Source organism: Pan troglodytes, chromosome 16, assembly GCF_028858775.2.
Source record: "Pan troglodytes isolate AG18354 chromosome 16, NHGRI_mPanTro3-v2.0_pri, whole genome shotgun sequence".
NCBI lineage: Eukaryota > Metazoa > Chordata > Mammalia > Primates > Hominidae > Pan > Pan troglodytes.
The window spans coordinates 56,406,215-56,423,606 of NC_072414.2; the positions used below are offsets into that span (position 1 = coordinate 56,406,215).

At 41.7% G+C, this 17,392-nt stretch overlaps 1 protein-coding gene across 4 annotated transcripts in view; it reads left to right on the forward strand.

The window, feature by feature from the left end:
* The window catches only part of TRIP4 (thyroid hormone receptor interactor 4), a 67,853-nt gene that overhangs the window by 29,196 nt on the left and 21,265 nt on the right, over positions 1–17,392 (forward strand). For 3 of the 4 annotated variants that reach the window (XM_016927677.4, XM_024348972.3, XM_024348973.3), the window contains 3 exons: positions 1,605–1,792; positions 7,084–7,208; positions 8,593–8,684. In XM_016927677.4, the coding sequence (XP_016783166.3) occupies positions 1,605–1,792; positions 7,084–7,208; positions 8,593–8,684 (405 nt within the window). Of the gene's footprint in view, positions 1–1,604; positions 1,793–7,083; positions 7,420–8,592; positions 8,685–17,392 lie in introns of those variants that run through there. The other variant, NM_001328323.1, reaches the window with a different exon arrangement.

A 17,392-nucleotide genomic window follows, 5' to 3' on the forward strand; every position in this document is an offset into this window, starting at 1 on the left:
CTGAAATCTTTAGGGGTTAAATGCCTAGGGTTTCGACTACTACTAGAAGTTTTTTCCTATAAGTTATTTTATGTTCATTTTTATTTATTTTTGAGACAGGATATTGTTCTGTCATCCAGGCTAGAGTGCAGTGGTATGATCACAGCTCACTGCAGCCTCCACCTCCCAGGCTCGAGAGATCCTCCCATCTCAGCTTCTCAAGTGGCTCAGACTACAGTAGCCACGTGCCATCATACCTTACTAATTTGTATATTTTTTTGTAGAGAAGGAGTTTCGCCTTGTTGCCCAGGTTGGTCTTAAACTTCTGGGCTCAAGCGATCCTCCTGCCTTGGCCTCCTTAAGTGCTGGGATTACAGACATCGGCCATCATGCCTGGCCCTTATTATTATTTTTAAAGACACAGGACCTCACCATGTTGCCCAGGCTGGCCTTGAACTTATGGGCTCAAGTGATCCTCCTGCCTCACCTCCTGAGTAGCTAGTGAAGCTACAGGCATGCTTCACTGTGTTCAGCTTTATAAATTATTAATTTTTTAAAAAAGATAACCCCAAATATCATCATGCTAATTGCCTTTATTTTTAAATTTTAATTTTGGAGCACATGGTATCGTTGCTCTGGAAGAAACATTAACCTTTGCCATTCTCTGTCTGAACTGTTGCCAAGACTCTTCACTCTCCTATAATTACCTGTAACTTATAATTCTCTATTCTTTTTATATGATGGGAGCCCTGTTTTAGTAGTCCTCCACCCTCTCTTTCAGGAGACAAGTTCTTCATTTCAGGGTAAGAGAATATTTCATGCATCCAGTAGTCAGAACTGCTGCCTCTGACCTGACAACATCTGTTTGGCTTTGTCATGGTGCCAGCATGTGACACTGCCCCTAAGCACATGCAGAATTGTGGACCAAAATGTTGAACTTTCATTTAGCTCACAGAATTCTATTGAAAAATTATCCAGAACCAAGTATGGATCATTAAGTATAAATTGGAAATAATTATAGCTCTTTTGGTCTGATATTTGTGCTGTTGCTGGAATTAGTAAGCATTGTATGGAGATTTCAACGTTCTAATTATTCTTTAAGATGGGCCTTGTTATCATACCTGAGACTTCTACTGAATGTATACTATCTCTACCCTTTTGGCCTTATTGCAGACAAAGATGGGATTATTTTTCATTTGTTGTTGTTGTTGTTGTTTTGAGACAGAGTCTCTCTTGCCCAGGCTGGAGTGCAGTGGCACAATCTTGGCTCATTGCAACCTCTACCTCCTGGGTTCAAATGATTCTCCTGCCTCTGCCTCCTGAGTAGCTGGGATTATAGGCACCTGCCACCACGCCCGGCTAATTTTTGTAGTTTTAGTAGAGATGGGGTTTCACCATGTTAGCCAGACTGGCCTAGAACTCCTGACCTCAAGTGATCCACCCGCCTTGGCCTCTCAAAGTGCTGGGATTACAGGCGTGAGCCACGATGCCCGGCCTGGGTTATATTTTTCTAAGAAAAATGTTCCCAATATGATTTCCTCATTATTAGCATTCGCATCATTTTGTCTACCTACCCCAGATTCTTGCCTTATAAGACAGAACTGTATGTTTGTTTTTCTGTATAGTGGGTTGACCACACAGGTGCAGCCTCACAGAAGAAGGCTTTCCGTTCTTCAGGATTTGGACTAGAGTTCAACTCATTTCAGCACCAGTTGCGAATCCAGGATCAAGAATTTCAGGAAGGTTTTGATGGTGGCTGGTGCCTCTCTGTACATCAGCCCTGGGCTTCTCTGCTTGTCAGAGGGATTAAAAGGTAAGAATAAAAATGAATCTGGGCAGTGGAAGATCTTAGAGTGACATAAATTTAATTTAGAAATATGAATTGGAATTAGTTTTCCTCAATCTAGTGATGATTTATAATACTCTTCAATAAATAGAACTTTGAACAACATATTCATGTTACTGACTTGGTAGCAGTATACTTTAAAATTAATTTCAAAACATTTAAATTGACAAATATAGTAGTAGTTTTTGTACTGAATAGCTTAAACAAACTGAGCATAAAAAGGCTAAGAAACAAAGTCATAACAAAGAAGACTAATTTTTTCATCTTTGGAAGGAAATCTATTGAAAAATCTTCTCTTGGCTTTGCTTTGGAATATACTACTAAGCAACCTTAATAATTTGATCCTATTTGAAACATAGTTTTGATGCCTATTTACTTATTAAGATACCAGCATAACTGATTTTATTTTCCTGTCCATATATCTAACTATTAATCTGGCTAATAATATTGAGAAACTATTTTATTACAAAATCCTTTTCTACAAAAGTAGGGGAAATTGAGATAAGTAGAGGTATTATACAGCTGAGTTACACCTGTTACTGATAATAATATTTAATAGCTTACTATTCCGTGGTGTCTTGTGTTTTTTTCTTTTCTTTTCTTTTTTTTTAAAGACCGAGTCTCGCTCTGTTGCCAGGCTGGAGTGCAGTGGCGCGGTCTCGGCTCACTGCAACCTCCGCCTCCCAGGTTCATGCCACTCTCCTGCCTCAGCCTCCCAGGTAGCTGGGACTACAGGCACCCGCCACCACACCTGGTTAATTTTTTGTATTTTTAGTAGAGACGGGGTTTCACCGTGTTAGCCAGGCTGGTCTCGATCTCCTGACCTCGTGATCCGCCCGCCTCGGCCTCCCAAAGTGCTGGGATTACAGACGTGAACCACCGCGCCCGGTGTGTTTGTTTCTTAATTCAGTTTTTAAAAATAGTGTTTTTCTTGGCTTTTATTATCCATGTAAATGGAAAACTGTAAAGCACAGAAAAGTAGCTAGAAAAAGAAAGATTACCTATAATCCCACACCAAGAAACCGCTGTTATTAGCATTTTGGAGTGTTTCTATCTTTCTTTTTTTTGAGACAGAGTCTTGCTCTGTCACCCAGGCTAGAGTGCAGTGGCCTGATCTCGGCTCACTGCAAACTCTGCCTCCCAGGTTCAAGCAATTCTGCAGCCTCAGCCTCCCGAGTAGCTGGGATCACAGGCGCCCGCCACCACACCTGGTTAATTTTTGTATTTTTAGTAGAGATGAGGTTTCACCATGTTGGCCAGGCTGGTCTTGAACTCCTAACATCGTGATTCGCCCACCTTGGCCTCCCAAACTGCTGGGATTATAGGTGTGAGCCACTGTGCCTGGCTTCTTTCTTTTTTTTTTCTTTTTTTTGAGACGAAGTTTTGCTCTTGTTTCCCAGGCTGGAGTGCAATGGTGCGATATCAGCTCACTGCAACCTCTACCTCCCGGGTTCAAGCCATTCTCCTGCCTCAGCCTCCTGAGTAGCTGGGATCACACGCATGTGCCACCACGCCTGGCTAATTTTGTATTTTTAGTAGAGACGAGGTTTCTCCATGTTGATCAGGCTGGTCTCAAACTCCCGAACTCAGGTGATCTGACCACCTCAGCCTCCCAAAGTGCTGAGATTACAGGTGTGAGCCAATGCGCCCGGCTGTTTCTATTTTTCTTGTGTAAATTGTTAAATGGTGAGAGCATGATATATATGTTTGTGTTTTTCTTCTTTCACTTATCATTACAACATATGTCTTTTGCTTCTTATTTCTTTTTTTTTTTTGAAATGAAGTCTCACTCTGTCGCCCTAGCTGGAGTGCAGTGGCGTGATCTCAGCTCACTGCAAGCTCCGCCTCCCAGGTTCACACCATTCTCCTGCCTCAGCCTCCTGAGTAGCTGGGACTACGGGCGCCCGCCACCATGCCCAGCTAATTTGTGTGTGTGCGTGTTTTTAGTAGAGATGGTGTTTCACCGTGTTAGTCAGGATGGTCTCGATCTCCTGATCTTGTGATCTGCCCGCCTCGGCCTCTCAAAGTGCTGGGATTACAGGCGTGAGCCACCGTGCCAGGCCATTTCTTATTTTTTTCTATTAGAATTTTATATGCTTGGCAATGTCCCAACTCATAACAGTAAAAATACCTTGTATTTAAATAGAATTTTAGTTTTCAAGGCAGTAGCTCTATGAAATACACGCATGTGCTGCATAACGACTTTTCAATCAGCAATGGAACACATGTACAACAGTGGTCCCATAAGATTAGAATACCGGCCGGTCACGGTGGCTCATGCCTGTAATCCCAGCACTTTAGGAGGCCGAGGTGGGCGGATCACAAGGTCATGGTGAAACCCCATTTCTACTAAAAATATAAAAATTAGCCAGGCGTGGTGGTGTGTGCCTGTAATCCCAGCTACTCAAGAGGCTGAGGCAGGAGAATTTCTTGAACCCGGGAGGTGGAGGTTGCAGTGAGCCAAGATTGCATCATTGCACTCCAGCCTGGGCGACAGAGTGAGACTCCATCTGAAAAAAAAAAAATTATAATACTATATTTTTACACTACCTTTTATTTTCTTTCTTTCTTTCATTTTTTTTTTAAGACAGGATCTCGCTCTGTTGCCCAGGCTGGAGTGCAGTGGCATGATCTCGGCTTGCTGCAACCTCCACCTTCCAGGTTCAAGCATTCTCCAGCCTCAGCCTCTCGAGTAGCTGGGATTACAGACGTGCACCACCATGCTCGGCTAATTTTTGTATTTTTAGAAGAGATGAGGTTTTGCCCTGTTGGCCAGGCTGGTCTCAAACTCCTGACCTCAAGTGATCCACCCGCCTCCACTTCCCAAAGTGCTGGGATTACAGACATGAGCCACCATGCTCAGCCTTTACTGTACCTTTTCTATGTCTAGATGTATTTACATACGCAAATAGTTAACCACTGTGCTCCAGCTGCCTACAGTATTCTGTACAGTAACATGCTGTACCAGTTTGTAACTTAAGAATAAGAGGCTGCCGGGCACGGTGGCTCACGCCTATAATCCCAGCACTTTGGGAGGCCAAGGTGGGTAGATCACCTGAGTTCAGGAGTTAAAGACCATCCTAGCCAACATGGCGAAACCCCATCTCTACTAAAAATAACAAAAATTAGCGGAGCATGGTGGTGCATGCCTATAATTCTAGCTACTCGGGAGGCTGAGGCAGGATAATTGCCTGAACCCAGGAGACAGAGGCTGGAGTGAGCCGAGATTGCCTGGGTGATAGAGTGAGACTCAGTCTCAAAAAAAAAAAAAAAGAGCAAGAGGCTATACCATAGCCTAGGTGTGTAGTAGGTTATACTATCTAGGTTTGTGTAAGTTCAGCCAATGAAATTGCCTAAAGACACATTTCTCAGGACATATCCCCATTGTTAAGCAAGATGTGACTGTAGATTAGGCCAGTATTATTATAGTCTTTGACAAATGAGGATACTGAAGCAGGCAAAGGTAAAATGGATTGCCCTGAAATATGAAGCTAGGTGATGACAGAGATGGAACTAGACTTCTGGTTTTCAGAGTGCTCTTTCCCCTCTACTGTTCAGGCTTCAGACATTTCTCTACTTTACTTAAAAGCAAATGATTATCAGCATTTAGGCATAATCATTTCTACTTTGGTAGTTTCACTATTAGCTGCCATTTCTCTATTGTGTTAAGGTGCACTACACCTTTTCTCCCCTCTTGAAGGTCAGGTTTCCTTGCTTTGGCTCCTAATTGTTTCATAGTTCATGTCTGTAAACGCCGTTAGAACAAGTGCATGGGAATCCGCTTCTGCTCCAGGATGATCAAACCCTCAGATGTCTGTTCTTCTCATTGAGTTTTCTGCAATTTAGGTGTCTTGCTTTTCCAAAGTAGAAAACTAAACAACTTGTCTTCTGCTAAGGGAATCAGAGTGTTTACATTTCTCTCATCCTATTTGGATCTCTTATTCAAATTTTCTCACAGAAGCGAAAGAATGAGCAGCATCTAGTACACAGTCACTTTATTTTAATCCCACAGAAATAAAGTAGGTGGTTTTGCCACATTTGTGGGACCATTTTCCCAGTAATTCTTCAGGTTATTTGGCCTAGAGGGAAGATATACATTGGTTCATTCCCCATATCTTGCACCTACTGTGTGCCTGGCACTCTTCCAATTTATCTATATTGGGAAACCAAGGATATGAAAAATTCATGACCCCATTTTCCATTATAAGAATGGGATAAGAGGGATATATTATCAAGGTACTTTATTTAATTTGGTGGGAGGGGAAAGAGAAACATCTTTTTGTAACCCTTGGAAAGTAGCAATTAAATTCTCCTGAATACATTCTGTTATTCTCTTTACAGGTTTTTTCAAACTAGTCCACAAGTTGTTTAATAATCCCCAAAGAAAACCCCAAATACAATTTAAAAATGCAAATGGAGCCGGGCACAGTGGCTCATGCCTGTAATCCCAGCACTTTGGGAGGCCGAGGTGGGCAGATCACAAGGTCAAGAGATCGAGACCATCCTAACATGGTGAAACCCCATCTTTACTAAAAATACAAAAATTAGCTGGGTGTGGTGACACGTGCGTGTAGTCCCAGCTACTCAAGAGGCTGAGGCAGGAGAATCGCTTGAACCCAGGAGGCGGAGGTTGCAGTGAGCCAAGGTCGCGCCACTGCTGTCCAGTCTGGCAACAGAGTGAGACTCCGTCTCAAAAAAAAAAAAAAAAAAAAGCAAATGGGTGTGGTTCTAATTGAAGAGTAAAGATAAGCGTTTTTATTTACTTAAATTATTTTAAATAATAAATAAAAAGTAACATTCTTGGGAGTTATGTGTAGATGAGGATTTTTCTGTCAGGTTGGAGAACAAATCAACTGATCTTCTAGGGAAAGGTTAGCCTTTGACTCAAGGGCAAGGATTTCCATATCTCTAATATGATTTATATGCCTTGAAAATATAGGATTTGTATTGTAGAAGCACCAAGACTGGTCAGGGCTCCAAATCTGAGTTGTAGGGATCAGGTGAAAAGCAGTCAAGAGTTGAGAGAGATGACTTGTCGCTATTCTGATGGAGGAGAAATTAGTGGACAGAGTTCATCCTCAAGTGAAAGGTATTGTGAGAGAAAAGTGTTTTTGACAAAAGATACTGCTCTTGGGAAGGCATCATCTATAGACCTCTTGGTTCAACTGGATAATTTGCTATAGGATTTGTTATATATTATGGGATATTCCAGGAAACTAGAATTTATATCCTTCCCACTAAATTTCTATTTGTTTAAGGGTGGAGGGCAGATCCTGGTACACCCCCCACAGAGGACGACTTTGGATAGCAGCCACAGCTAAAAAACCCTCCCCTCAAGAAGTCTCAGAACTCCAGGCTACATATCGTCTTCTTCGTGGGAAAGGTAACAGCCGCATATTCTCCTTTCAATTTTACTTTATGGAGAGAAGTCATTGACGTTCATCTTCTTTCACTTCCTTCTTTCTTTGGCTTTTTCTTTGTTAAAAGAGACTTTTAATCTTTGTATATGTTTGTTTGTTTAGTGGTAAATCATTGACAGCGTTCAAAGCATTAATCTGTCAAAACAGTGCAAATAAAAATATCAATTTCCAACACAAGAAATCAACTAGTCTTAATTTTTTTATCTGAGAAAATCATCTTCTTTACTCTAAAGGTAAAATGACTAGTGTAAACTCTGAGATCCTTACATTGGGAAGAACAACCACAAATAGGAATTTTCATTGAGAGTGGCCTAAATAGACACCTACTATTGGATTTGTACAAATCAAAGTTGATTGACTTAAGCAACGTATTTTGGGAATCACCCCAAGAATACTAACTTTGGATCCTTAAAAAGACTTCTGACCTTTGGGCATCCTGTTTTTCCTTTGTGTTATCCAGCTCATACAGTTGTTTTGAGGGTAGAATAAAAGGACAACTACACAACCATCTTTAAAGGTTTTTAAGAAACAAGGCTTAAAGAATCACTAGGAATAAAAAGTTCATGCTTCCTTAAAAGCACTTTTCTTTTTTATTTTTTTTTGAGACAGAGTCTCGTTCTGTAACCAGACTGGAGTGCAGTGGCGCCATTTCTCCTCACTGCAACCTCCGCCTACCAGGTTCAAGTGATTCTCCTGCCTCAGCCTTCCGAGTAGCTGGGACCACAGGCGCATGCCACCACACCCAGCTAATTTTTTGTATTTTTAGTAGAGACAGGGTTTCACCATGTTGGCCAGGCTGGTCTTGAACTCCTGACCTCAAGTGATCTGCCTGCCTTGGCCTCCAAAAGTGCTGGGGTTATAGGTGTGAGCTACTGAGCCCGGCCTAAAAGCACACTTCTATTCCTATTGATACAGACTGGCTTGTTTTAAAGACATTCATTCTTATGGTTTTAACCACATTTTGATGCTTTTTTTTTCTTGTCACCTGTAACTGCCTTACTTTGCTTCCAAAACTCATCACTGCCAAACTCCAATCTGATCCAATGGCGTATAGTAGAATCGATTTGTATTAGGATGAATTTGTGGGGTCCTTGAACTTTGATGGTATGAGGGCAAAGGAAAAATTTTCTAGCTTAACATGTGGATAGTGGACTAAGCGAGCCACTCACTAGATTTTTTTGCTAAAATGCAAACAGTTGTGCCAAGTAAATTTCACTGTTTTCCTTATGTCTACAAATAGATAATGGAAAAAGTTATTAATGTTTGTTCAGAATTGAAAACAGATTCCTGAGTTCCAAGATCACAAAGAAGGAAATTTATTCAATATTTTTGTTATTCCTGATTCAGATGTGGAATTTCCTAATGACTATCCGTCAGGTTGTCTTCTGGGCTGTGTGGACCTAATTGACTGCTTGTCCCAGAAGCAATTTAAGGAGCAGGTGAGTAAAGAATACTTTTTTTTTTTTTAGAGACAGGGTTTCGCCATGTTGGCCAGGCTGGTCTTGAACTCCTGGCCTCAGGAGTGCTGGGCCTCTTAAAAGTGCTGGGATTATAGGCGTAAGCCACCACACCCAGCCTGGTGCATATAAATATCTGTATAAAAAGCTGTTTCCAGGCCGGGCGCTGGTGGCTCAGGCCTGTAATCCCAACACTTTGGGAGGCCAAGGCAGGTGGATCACAAGGTCAGGAGATCAAGACCATCCTGGCTAACACAGTGAAACCCCATCTCTACTAAAAATACAAAAAATTAGCCGGGCGTGGTGGCACGTGCCTGTAGTCCCAGCTGCTCCAAAGGCTGAGGCAGGAGAATAGCTTGAACCCGGGAGATGGAGGTTGCAGTGAGCTGAGGTCCTGCCACTGCACTCCAGCCTGGGCAACCGAGTGAGATTCCTTCTGGGGGAAAAAAAAAAAGCTATTGCCACAATGCAGCTAACAAGTATATAGGGTCTTCATCCCTTACCAAAACCTTGCTTCTTTTGAAGAAACCCTTGATTATCCCTTGAATTATTTTGATGGGGGGGTGGGAATACTAGGATCTGTTATTGCTAATTCTGGAGCTTTTGGTCCAGGCTATTGAACTCATGATAGGCAAATGTATTTGACTCTGATTGCCAGGACTGTGCCATATTTGGGAGGAGGTATGTGTATTTATGTATGAATGTACATATGTATGAATGTACATATGTATGCATTTATATATTTTAATTTTTATCACTAAAGATTGAACTGACAGGTCGGGCGCAGTGGCTTACACCTGCAGTCCCAGCACTTTGGGAAGCCAAAGCGGGTGGATCACTTAAAGTCAGGAGTTTGAGACTAACCTGGCCAACATGGTGAAACCCCGCTTCTACTAAAAATACAAAAATTAGCCTGGTATGGTGGCGCATGCCTGTAATCCCAGCTACTCAGGAGGCTGAGGCAGGAGAATTGCTTGAACCTAGGAGGCAGAGGTTGCAGTGAGCTGAGATCGTGCCACTGCACTCCAGCCTGGGCGACAGAGTGAGACTCTGTCTCAAAAAAAAAAAAAAAAAAAAAAAGATGGGCATGGTGGCTCACGCCTGTAATCCCAGTGCTTTGGGAGGCCAAGGCGGGCAGATCATGAGGTCAGGAGATCAAGACTATCCTGGCTAACACGGTCAAACCCCATCTCTATAAAAATACAAAAAAAATTGCTGGGTGTGATGGCACGCGCTTGTAGTCCCAACTATTCGGGAGGCTGAGGCAGGAGAATTTCCTGAACCCAGAAGGCGGAGGTTGCAGTAAGCCGAGATCATGCCACTGCGCTCCAGCCTGGGCAACAGAGCAAGACTCTGTCTCAAAAAAAAGAGAAAAAAAAGATTGAACTGATGTAACTAAAGTACATTTTTGAGCAGCAGAGGGAGCCGAAAGACTTTAACTTAATTAGAAAATTCCTGAAATGTAGGACCTTTATGTTTAGACACAGAACTAGCAGAAATCCAAAACAGGAAAAGTCCATCCTTGAAGCACAAACAGTCTTACCTATCAGTATGGTTTTCCTGTTCTTTGAACAGTTGCTTTAGATAATAGGGCTTCCACCAGTGTGCTGAAGAAAAAGAGCTTCAGTTTCATTTTTCCCAGCAAATTCTCTTTTTCAGACTTACTTACCTTTCATTACTGTTATTACTGTCTACTGTTTTCCTTTACTGTTCCCAGCCATTTTACCCTCTCTATTCTTTACTCTTTATTTATTTTTTTTGGAAACTGGGTCTCACTCTGTCGTCCAGGCTGGAGTGCCAATCTTGGCTCACTGCAACCTCTGCCTCCTGGGCTTAAGTGATCCTCCCACCTCAGCCTCCCAGTAGCTGGGACTACAGGCACACACCACCATGCCCAGCTAATTTTTGTATTTTTAGTAGAGACAAGGTTTCACCATGTTGGCGAAGCTGGTCTTGAACTCCTGGCCTCAAGTGATCCACCTGCCTCAGCTTCCCGAAGTGCTTTGATTATAGGTGTGAGCCACTGTGGCCAGCCTACTGACTGATTTTAACTAACACTTGTTATCCCTCTAGATTTATGTCTTTCATTTCCTTGTGAGTTACCTCCTCTGCCTCCTCTGATTATGTGTGTGAGTACAATGCATGCATTTTGGTGTGAATTTTGAGTTCTTGCGTTTTGTTCTTCCCTTAGTATCTGATCCAGATCTAGGCAAAACCATAGACACATGGAGGCTATCCCCCGCGTTTTGTTCTTCCCTTAGTATCTGATCCAGATCTAGGCAAAACCATAGACACATGGAGGCTATCCCCCACACTCTTGTGCCTGCACTATCCCTCTGAGCCTTTTGCCCATTTTTTTCAATGTCTACTTTCTTCCTCCCCCCTCCTTTTTTTCCCCCAGTCTAGAAGTAATATTATAAAAATACCTTACACTGGTGTAGGCTTTACAGTTTTAGAGATTCACAGTCGTTAACAGCTTAGTATAACATACTGCATTATGTTTTCTTCCTGGGATATGTATTTGCGTTCTAAAAGAGAACCCAGGAGCATCTGGCAATGTGGATGATGGTTTTTGGCAAGCGGCCTTGCTTTATTTTCTCATCTATTGATCAAGCAAACTACCACCTGATACAAGGTCAAATGATTTCAATCTCTAGATAGCCAATCTTCTTTGTGCCACAAATTTGTGTAGAGAAGGGTAGGAAACTATAATCCTGATCTATGGAATACTATGAAGGTTACAGGAATTAGAAATCTAATTAAAACAAGTCTTGTTGATTTCCGAAGGATACCTCTTTTTCATGATACTTCTCCTTTAACTTATATTGTATCTCATTTCCTGAGGTTGCTTTGAACAGCATGTAGAAGTGCAGGAATCCTCCCATATGTTTCCAGCTAGAGGTGCTGGCAACTCTCTTTATGAATGTCTCTGATATATAACATTAAAATATAACAGAAGCCACTAGGCTTCATCAGACATGGGAATCCCATACCCATTTTCCCTATGGTTGGCTTTTCTGTAACTTTTTCCCACTGTTTCTTTTTTCTTTTTTTTGAGACGGAGTCTCACTCTGTTGCCCAGGCTGGAATGCAGTGGTGCAATCTTGGCTCACTGCAACCTCTGCCTCTCAGGATCAAGCGATTCTCTTGCCTCACCCTCCTGAGTAGCTGGGATTACAGGCACATACCACCACACCTGGCCATTTTTTTTTGTATTTTTAGTAGAAGCAGGGTTTCACCATGTTGGTCAGGCTGGTCTCGAACTCCTGACATCAGGTGATCCACCCGCATTGACCTCCCAAAGTGCTGGGATTACAGGTGTGAGCCACTGTGCCTGGCCTCCACTGTTTCTTTTTTGTGTTTAAGGGTAGCATATGAATTTATTTAGAATTGATGTTAGCCCTATTTTTATCTTATTTATTGAGTAAAGAGTTTATCAATTTTAAAAGTTGTAGCTTTTGGGTTGGGCGTGGTGGCTCATGCCTATAATCCCAGCACTTTGGGAGGCCGAGGCGTGTGGATCACTTGAGGCTAGGAGTTCGAGACCAGCCTGGCCAACATGGTGAAACCCCGTCTCTACTAAAAAACTACAAAAATTAGCCAGGCGTGGTGGCAGGAGCCTGTAATCTCAGCTTCTGGGGAGGCTGAGGCAGGAGAATTGCTTGAACCTGGGAGGCAGAGGTTGCAGTGAGCCGAGATTGTGCCACTGCACTCCAGCCTGAGTGATAAGAGCAAAATTCTGTCTCAAAAAAAATAAAATAAAAATAAAAAAAGAAATGTAGTTGTCTAATCTGTTATACCAGCCTCATTCTTGTTTTCTGAATGAATGAGTTGAGAGTTTAGGAATAATGGCTCTTGACTAGCATTTACCAAACTATTCCATGGCATAGGTGTTCTCTGAAACACAAATTTGGGAAATATCTTTGGATTAAACAGATCTGTTTACTGTAGAACATCTCAGAGCCCTTAATATGCTAGTGTGGATTATGACTCTCTGTGAGGTGGATATAACATGCAGTGTTCTCAAAACTTTGAGCATAAATTAATCCCCCACCCGCACATGCACTACCTATTTACATACTACAGAACTGGTATCATGGTATTTACAGTTTAGGAGTGTTAGTCTAAGTATGCTTGATTTTTCTGTATTCTCATAGGTCAACTCACTGAGAGAGAACCATCTAGGAAGTAGTTTCCTAACTGTGACCTGTGTCTTCCTTCAGTATCTCCATATTCATTTATCACCCAGTTGAATTGCATTTTCTTTGAAAACTAATGTGGATCTAGTAATTTTTACTTCAACTGAAACTAACTTCCTGTGTGACTTGGACCACATTTTGCCTTTACATGCTGTTCCTTTTACTTTTCCCCCCAAAATTCAGTAATTTACTTCTGACCTCACATTCTTGGCCTTTCTTTGATAAGTTAAAATACACTAAACCCTCACTATTTTTGGCATAGTGTGATCATTTAGTCCTCTTAAAAAAAGAAAATCGAAAAGGTTTTGTTAGTGGTTGTTTTAAAATCAAGTGCACTACACTGTTAAATGGCTTTTAAAAATATGTGCTTTCTCCTGAGCCATGAACTAGTCTTCCTTTTTATCTTCTAAGATTAGTATGGCCAACATGACTAATTTGTGCCAGAAAAAATTCCTCTAGATCCTCAACCCTCCTGAGTAATGGCAGAGGATCAGCCTAGAGAAGGTAGAAGTGATATAGAAAAGGCTATGGGTTCAACTCAGGGTAAAAAGGTAGATGAGAGCCATCTCGTTAAAGCTTCTCCTGTGATTCCCCTGGAAGGAGCCCATGCCGTTTGCCAGCATTTTATCTGCCAGCAGCAGATGTAAGCTCTCAAAAACAGCAGGGAGGATGTTGACTGCAACAATGCATCAAGGCTGTGGTTTGTAACCTCAATAGTAAGGCAGTTAAAACTTTTTTTTTTAACAAAGACATTTTGATTGCCAAATCCATAACCATTAGCAGCTGTGGTTTGAACAGTTCTCTAGACCTAACAAGTTTTCAAACAAAAAGTTGAGTTGGTGGCTTTTGTTTCTACGTGTCTGTGTTGTGTTTGTGCTATTTATATCCCTGCCTTCAATAGAAAATCTGATTTGTCTGAAATCTCCAAGGTCATTGATTATTCTATTTCTTCTGAACTGAATCCATTCCTTTCCTGCCAGCTTACTGACCCTTTAGTCTATTTGATCTTACAGCTTTTACAATAGCCAAGACCCTATCTTCAAGGAATTATGCTGAAGCAGTTATACTGCTGGGTGCCTGTTTCCAATAATTGACGGCAGTAGACTTGTAGTCTTCCAATAGGGAAGAGAATATTAGTTGTTCCTTTTTCTAGAAAAGTATCTTCAGGATCTAGGAGAATTTGCTGGAAGAAAAGTAAGCAATTTTTAAAAATTAAAAAAAAAAGAGTATCCAAGCAACATAGATCTTCAGGAAGATTCCAAGTATCACTTCATTTGTGGAAATCATCAGCTTCTATCACCAATGAATTGTCTGTGAGTCTGAGAGGTGAGAAATTAGAAAATGAAGGATTTAATAGTCAGTATTCAAACCAGGCACTGGAATTCAAAATGCAGTCCACAAATTCTCTTTTAAAATATGTGAAAATGTCCTGTCTGTTGTACTGAGAAAATCTGCCAATATATAGACCTCAAAATATTCCGATAACAGCCCTCACGATGAGGGCTGTTATCTGAGACTCAACAAGAAGAAAAATTGTTATGTTACTAACAACTAGCTTAACCCTGGACAATTCATTAAAATCACAGCTCACTTGAGTGAGATATAGGGAATGTAGTTTTGGAATTCTCTTGAAGACTGGAACATTGACAGGCTGGGCACGGTGGCTCACGCCTGTAATCCCGGCACTTTGGGAGGCGGAGGCTGGTGGATCATGAGGTCAGGAGTTCAAGACCAGCCTGGCCAACATGGTGAAACCCTGTCTCTACTAAAAATACAAAAAAAAATTAGCTGGGTGTGGTAGTGGGTGCCTGTAATCCCAGCTACTTGGGAGGCTGAGGCAGGAGAATCACTTGAACCCGGGAGGCAGAGGTTGCAGTGAGCAGAGATTGCACCACTGCACTCCAGCCTGGGCAACAGCGTGAGACTCCATCTCAAATTAAAAAAAAAAAACAAAACTGGAACATTGACTGGAGTTTCTAGATCAAAACAGACTGTCTTTAGGGTTATTTGCAGTCTGGGTATTAAGTACCCACTTAAATGGTTTCAGAAACAACCATATATATAATATATATTATATATAATATATATAAAATATATATTATATATTATATATATTATATAAAAATTATATATTATATATTATATATATATTATATATATATAATATATATATATTTTATCCAAAGAGCATTGTGTTTTCTTTTTTTCTTTTTTTTTTTTTTTGAGACGGAGTCGTACTCTGTCATCCAGGGTGGTGGAGTGCAGTGGAGTGATCTTGGCTCACTGCAACCTCTGCCTCCTAGGTTCGAGCGATTCTCCTGCCTCAGCCTCCTGAGTAGCTGGGATTGCAGGTACGCACCACCATGCCCGGCTAATTTTTGTATTTTTAGTAGAGACAGGGTTTCACCATGTTGGCCAGGCTAGTCTTGAACTCTTGACCTCGTGATCCGCCTGCCTCGGCCTCCCAAAGTGCTGGGATTACAGGCATGAGCCACCATGCCTGGCTGAGCATTGTTTTCTGTTGTACTTATCCTGAAGAGAGATGGGGAATATTACCTCTTTTCCATGTATTTAGTGTTTTGGTTTTCATCTGAAAATAAACATGAAATTCTTAAGATTTTCATATATATTTATTCATTAATAAATACTTGAGCCAGGCACAGTGGCTTACGCCTGTAATCCCACCGCTTTGGGAGACCGATGCAGGCGGATCACTCAAGGTCAGGCTCTTGAGACCAGCTTGACCAGCTTGGTGAAACCCCATCTCTACTAAAAATACAAAAATTAGCTGGGCATGGTGGCGCACCCCTGTAATCCCAGCTACTTGGGTCACTGAGGCAGGAGAATCATTTGATCCTGGGAGGCAGAGGTTACGGTGAGCCGAGATTGCGCCACTGCACTCCAGCCTGGGTGACAGAGCAAGACTCTGTCTGAAAAATAAATAAATAAATACAGCCGGGCGTGGTGACTCACACCTTTAATCCCAGCAGCTTGGGAGGCCAAGATGGGCGGATCACAAGGTCAGGAGATCAAGACTATCCTGGCTAACACGGTGAAACCCCTTCTCTACTAAAAATACAAAAAATTAGCTGGGCGTCGTGGCATGCGCCTGTAATCCCAGCTACTCGGGAGGCTGAGGCAGGAGAATCTCTTGAACCCGGGAGGTGGAGGTTGTAGTGAGCCAAAATTGCGCCACTGTACTCCAGCCTGGGCAACAGAGCAAGACTCCATCTCAAAAATAAAAATAAATAAATAAATAATAAACACTTGAGAGCCTATTATAAATCAGGCACTGTTCTAAACACTAAGAGAAACAAAAGGATGAATCAACTGTGGATTCTGTCCTCAGATGTTTGAAAGACTTCTAGATAGATATGTATATAAACCAAATATAAAATAAAAAGTGAACCTAACTGTCTTAAAATAAGTAAAGACTGTCTCTGAGAAAAATAAAGGAGGGAAAGCTTGCTTCTAGCTGGGAAGGATCCCAAAAGACTTTATTTAAAAAGATGGTTTTGAATTAGCTTTGAAGGATAGTAATGAAATCTATCACTTTTTGATCAGTTATTATGTGCCACATTCATCATGCTATTTTCCAATCCTTACAATAATTCCAAGCAGGGTGTCATTTCCCCTCCTTTAGGGACGAAATATCATCCCTAAAGTGTCAAGAGAGTTCAAATAACTTGTGTAATGTCCAGGGTGAGGAGTTCGAGACCAGCCTGGTCAACATAATGAAACCTCATCTCTACTAAAAATACAAAAAAAATTAGCCAGGCGTGGTGATGTGCACCTGTAATCCCAGCCACTTGGGAGGCTGAGGTAGGAGAATCACATGAACCCAGGAGGCAGAGGCTGCAGTCAGCTGAGATCGCACCATTGCACTCCAGCCCAGGCAACAGTGCGAGACTCCATCTCAAAAAATAAATAAAAAATTACTTATGTAATGTCAGTTAATGGTAGAGTTATGATTTTGCTGTTCAAGTGTTTCTACTGAGATGGTAGAAAAGCATATTACAAGGATGAGGAGTAATGGGAGCAAAGGCACAGAGGTGAAGTTATCGGCCTCTATGGAGAATAATGGCAAACCAGTTCATTGAAAGAAGAGTGTGAGTATAGAGCAAGCTTGTCCAAGCTGTGGCCCGTGGGATGCATGTGGTCCAGGATGGCTTTGAATGAGACCAAACACAAATTTGTAAACTTTCTTAAAACATTATGAGATTTTTTGTGTGTGATTTTTTTTTTAAAGCTCATCAGTTATCGTTAGTGTATTTTATGTGTGGCCCAGGACAATTCTTCCAGCATGGCCCAGAGAAGCCAAAAGATTGAATACCCCTGGTATAGAGGAATAAGCAGCAAACAAAAAATGAAATGGGGAGTCCCTCTGAACCTAATCTGCTTCTGGGACTGCCCAATAAAAAAAAAATTAAAAAGGGCTGGGCACAGTGGCTCACACCTGTAATCCCAGCACGTTGGAAGGCCGAGGCAGGT